At 37.5% G+C, this 4221-nt stretch overlaps 1 protein-coding gene across 1 annotated transcript in view; it reads left to right on the top strand.

Annotated features, from left to right (window-relative positions):
* Positions 1-244: 244 nt before the first annotated feature.
* The window catches only part of LOC117121007, an 18831-nt gene continuing 14854 nt past the window's right edge, over positions 245-4221 (top strand). Inside the window, exon 1 of the mRNA XM_033266102.1 lies at positions 245-1209. Within this exon, the coding sequence (XP_033121993.1) occupies positions 331-1209 (879 nt within the window). The 5' untranslated portion in view covers positions 245-330. The remainder of the gene's footprint in view (positions 1210-4221) is intronic.

The following is a 4221-nucleotide window of genomic DNA, read 5'->3' as shown; positions in this document are numbered from 1 at the left end:
TTTGTGCCTAATGTTTTAATAAAATATTACTGTACTAATAAAAGAGCTAAAAATCATAAAAAATTTGTTATGGTGGATTAAAAAAAAAAGTACGGTTTGAATTATGTGTGATAATCTCATAATATAAAAATTTAAGCTCATTACTATTTTTTTACTTTACACGAATGAATTGAAATTAATATATACAAGTTGTACAAAATTAACTAGTTTTAGTATTAATGTACTTTTAAATTTTGCAGAATTTCGACGGTCCCGTCCGCTCTCTTATGAACTGACCGCAAGCGGGTAACCTCTTTGCCGATATAGGCTGAACTAAGCAGGATAAAAACGATGACGACAACACAGCCCGACAGCATACCAAGGCCGCCGTTCGACGAGGAGGGAGCGAGCTTTAATCTATTGAACATTATGTCCAAGGAGTCGATAAACATGACAGAAATGGTGGCATTGCAACCGAGCGTAAAGTTCCGTACCCCTATCATAATGTGCACTTTGGGGGTGACGGGGAATTTAATTGCAATATGTGTTTACTATACTAGCCACAAAATTTACAGGCGGTTCATGTTTTATAGACTATTGCTCGGCATGTTCTGGACAAACTTACTCGGATATATAACTACGTATCCATTGATGATTATGGCTTTTAAAGCGGGTTTGAATTGGAGAGGAGACACTGCTACCTGTAAATTTCATGGTTTTTCTATGTTATCTTTTGGGTTAGCTTGTAGTTATTTAACAGGAACATTAGCAATGGAGCGATTTCTCTCGATTTGTCGACCGATTACTCACGCCTACAAAATGGAACGACGCAAAGCCCCATGGACGATCGGTTTATTGTGGATAATGTCTGCGTTTGGCGCAATGTTGCCTATTCTGGGTTTTGGAGGGGTGCAGTTAATGTACCCGGATACATGGTGTTTTTTGAACTGGCGAAATGAAGAGACGGTAGCAAAATTGTACGCCTGTGTGGCTGCCTCCATGATAATTGGTATGGTGGGAGCTGTGTCTGGATGCGCTGTTTTGTGCACCTTGGTTTTGATCCATTTTCGTCTCAAACCACCGAACCGCCGACCATACCCAGTCGATGAGAGGGACGTCACGGGAAAAGTGAGACTTAAAATGCAATTGGAAAGAAAATATGAAGTGTGGTTTCTCGCACAATTTGATATGCTAGCTGGAATATTCGTGACGTGTTTTCTACCTATGGGGGTAAGTAAAATAATGAAATAAATAAATAAATATATTCACTTTATAGAAATACTGAAGGCGTTAGGAAAACGGAGGACAGCAAAGAATGAACAAGTTAACATAAAACACCACTGTATTAACAAATCCATAAAATATTCTTGTACGGATATAATAGTAGGCCTATCTTATGGCTCTAATAAATGCGAAGGATAAGTGCTAAGGTAGTTATCTTTAAGTAGGTCTGCTTCGATCTACTAGAATAATAAAAACATGTAAGAATTGAAATGTACTATGAGAGCATAAAATATTCTACATTGCATCGTCTTACAGAACCGTTACTGTAAGTATTTTTTTTATTTTTACGGTAGTTAAAAATGATTATAACCCGGGAACCACGACCCTCCATCCTCAATTTGTTAAGTTCCTATAAGCAGTTTCTGTTATTATAGTTGTCATCTTGTGTAGGTTTACGGCATATTGATTCAATACTGAACTGTGTTGTCACAGTGGCTAATGACAGTTTGCCTCTCGGGCTTTATTTTACAATTATCAGCTATGTGACTAGAAATGTAAGGCTGAGTGAGCTAGAGAAAATAACTCCAGAGAACACTGAATCAAAATGATGCGTAGATCATGACGACGTCACGCCTATGTGAGTCTTTGTTGCCTTTTGATATTTCTGTTTTATACGGTATTTAAAGTCGGTCATATTTATTAAGTACACAATTCTGTTATTCATAACACATTAATTATTCTAAACAATTGTATTTTTTTTCGAATTAGGCCTAATTGTTTTGATGAAACTTTAGGATTGGTAAGTGAACCATAGTTAGTGGAAGGTCAGGAGAAGATGTTCTGTGGCGGTCAGGGGGCGAAATCCCCGGGATATGAAGCATTCTAGCGTGTCATGTTTTCTTCTGCCCCATTCTAATACAGTATCAATATGCATCATAGAAAACTTTCGACCTCAACCATATACAAACAAGAGCTTACATAATCCTAATACGTATTACGTTGTCATCATATTCTTTATGGTAATACATACTGTGCTGTACATAACATAGGCTTGTGGGCCAGAGAGTGTGGCAGCAAGTAGGCAATTGTAAATACTGTACATCCGAAAGCTCACCGTCCTTTCGAAAAAGTATTCAAATCGTGATGGATACAGTAGGCCTACACGTAAGAATGTCTCCTGGTGTGCTGCCCAATTCACCCCGGGGCGTGCGTGGATGCTGCTGACCAATAGACCAGTCCCTTAATTACTCAACTGGAATTAATAAAGTTTCTTCCCGTTTTTTCTTTACTCGCCTTTCAATCACATGATCCTGTCTTCCCCTCTACCACTAAAATCTTAAGCCTCACGTAGAGTTGTACCACTCTGTAACCTATGATATATTCTCCGGTCAGTGAGAATAAAATATATAAAAGATAATAACATAGATATTTAGTGAAACAATCTCTGCCACATGAGTATGAAAGGTTCGTTTTCCCACGTATTCAATTCAAACGAGCGATTTAATAGGCTTGCTAATCAGCGGCTTAGAATTCATTGTTGGCCCGTTTAGTTAATTATACGCCATACTCAAATACCTAATGTCCATCATGTAAATCAATACTTATCTTTGATGGACATCGTGACTGGAAAATGAGCATTGCATTTAAGATTGCAGCAAGGTTGACTTTATTTCCTTTCGGTTCATGTTCTTAGTTTTCGCTGGTTATTGTATTTTTCCCCAATTCAGAATGATGATGATGATAATGATGATACTGGTAATAATTGTGATGGTCATTATTACGATGATGATGCTGATGGTGATGTGCGATGATGATGGTTGTGGTATCGATAATAATGACGATGGTCTGGTATTAGTGACGGTTATGAAGGTATGATAACGATGGTGATGATGGACTATATATTGTGGCAATTTTGAAGATCTGACGCTGGTAGTGATGACGATGTGGGTGACGGTATTGATGGTGTGGTAAAGATGATGATGGTGATGCCAGTGACGAAATGCTATTGAATGATGATAGTGATACATTAGAATTGAACAACTATAACGTATTTCGTATACCGATCTGAATACATAGATGTTTACGTTCAACGTCATTGGAATAAATTCAAGCCACCATTAAGCAAAACGTCATATGGTGAAACAGATGTCGAATAAACCAACTGTTTGACGGCATCCCATTGGCTGTTATAGTCTCTTCTCCCTGGAGAAAATGCTCCAAGATAATTAATCTGTTATTATTTTTACTTTATTAAATCCAATTTAATGTTTAGTGTCAAGTATCGCATTTGATTAAAGATGATACAGAGTAATTAGCCCATTTAATCAACCTTTAGGCTAACTAGTAAGAAAAATCAATAATACTATACTTTAATTGTTGTGATTCATTGTGAAACGATATCGCATGCAAATTAAAAAAAAGTCTGGATTTATTACGTCTTAACGTGTTGCACACACAGGACTAATGAAGCAAATATCGTGTTGTGTTGTCAGTATTATGTCTTTAGCTTTGTTGTAAACATGAATTGTTCGCTAATAAATGATGTTTGCAAGATATCGTATTGACCTAAGCCACACTGACCACATTTAACTAATACTATGTCCAGTGCCCAAACCACTTTAGCGTCCTTGTGTGTACTATCGACGGACTTCAGCCTGCCCAAATACAAATACGAAGCATTAGGTGTATTAAACCACCGGACCTACTCTTGCTATACAAAACTACTTCAGTGTCCTTCTGTGTATTATCGACGATCATATCCTACTTATCCAAAAACAAATACGATGCATTTTTTTTGTATCAATCGACGGACCTTAGGGTATATCCGAATCGAACTTGGTGCCCGTCACGCATTATTGACGGACCTAAATCAAATACGATCCTAGTAAACAAAAAACGTCATTACAAACGTCCGTAAAATTATGTATACGTATTTTTGAACACCAAACTTGCTAGCTTGGATGTAGGCCTACTCCAGGACCGTCTACAGGATTACATTATGGGGAGAAGGGTGCAGGG

The sequence above is a fragment of the Anneissia japonica genome, unplaced genomic scaffold (assembly GCF_011630105.1).
Source record: "Anneissia japonica isolate Jap-2015-1 unplaced genomic scaffold, ASM1163010v1 scaffold287891_len339112_cov183, whole genome shotgun sequence".
NCBI lineage: Eukaryota > Metazoa > Echinodermata > Crinoidea > Comatulida > Comatulidae > Anneissia > Anneissia japonica.
The sequence above is the reverse complement of the archived record's forward strand: the minus strand, read 5'-3'. Positions and strand labels throughout refer to the sequence as shown.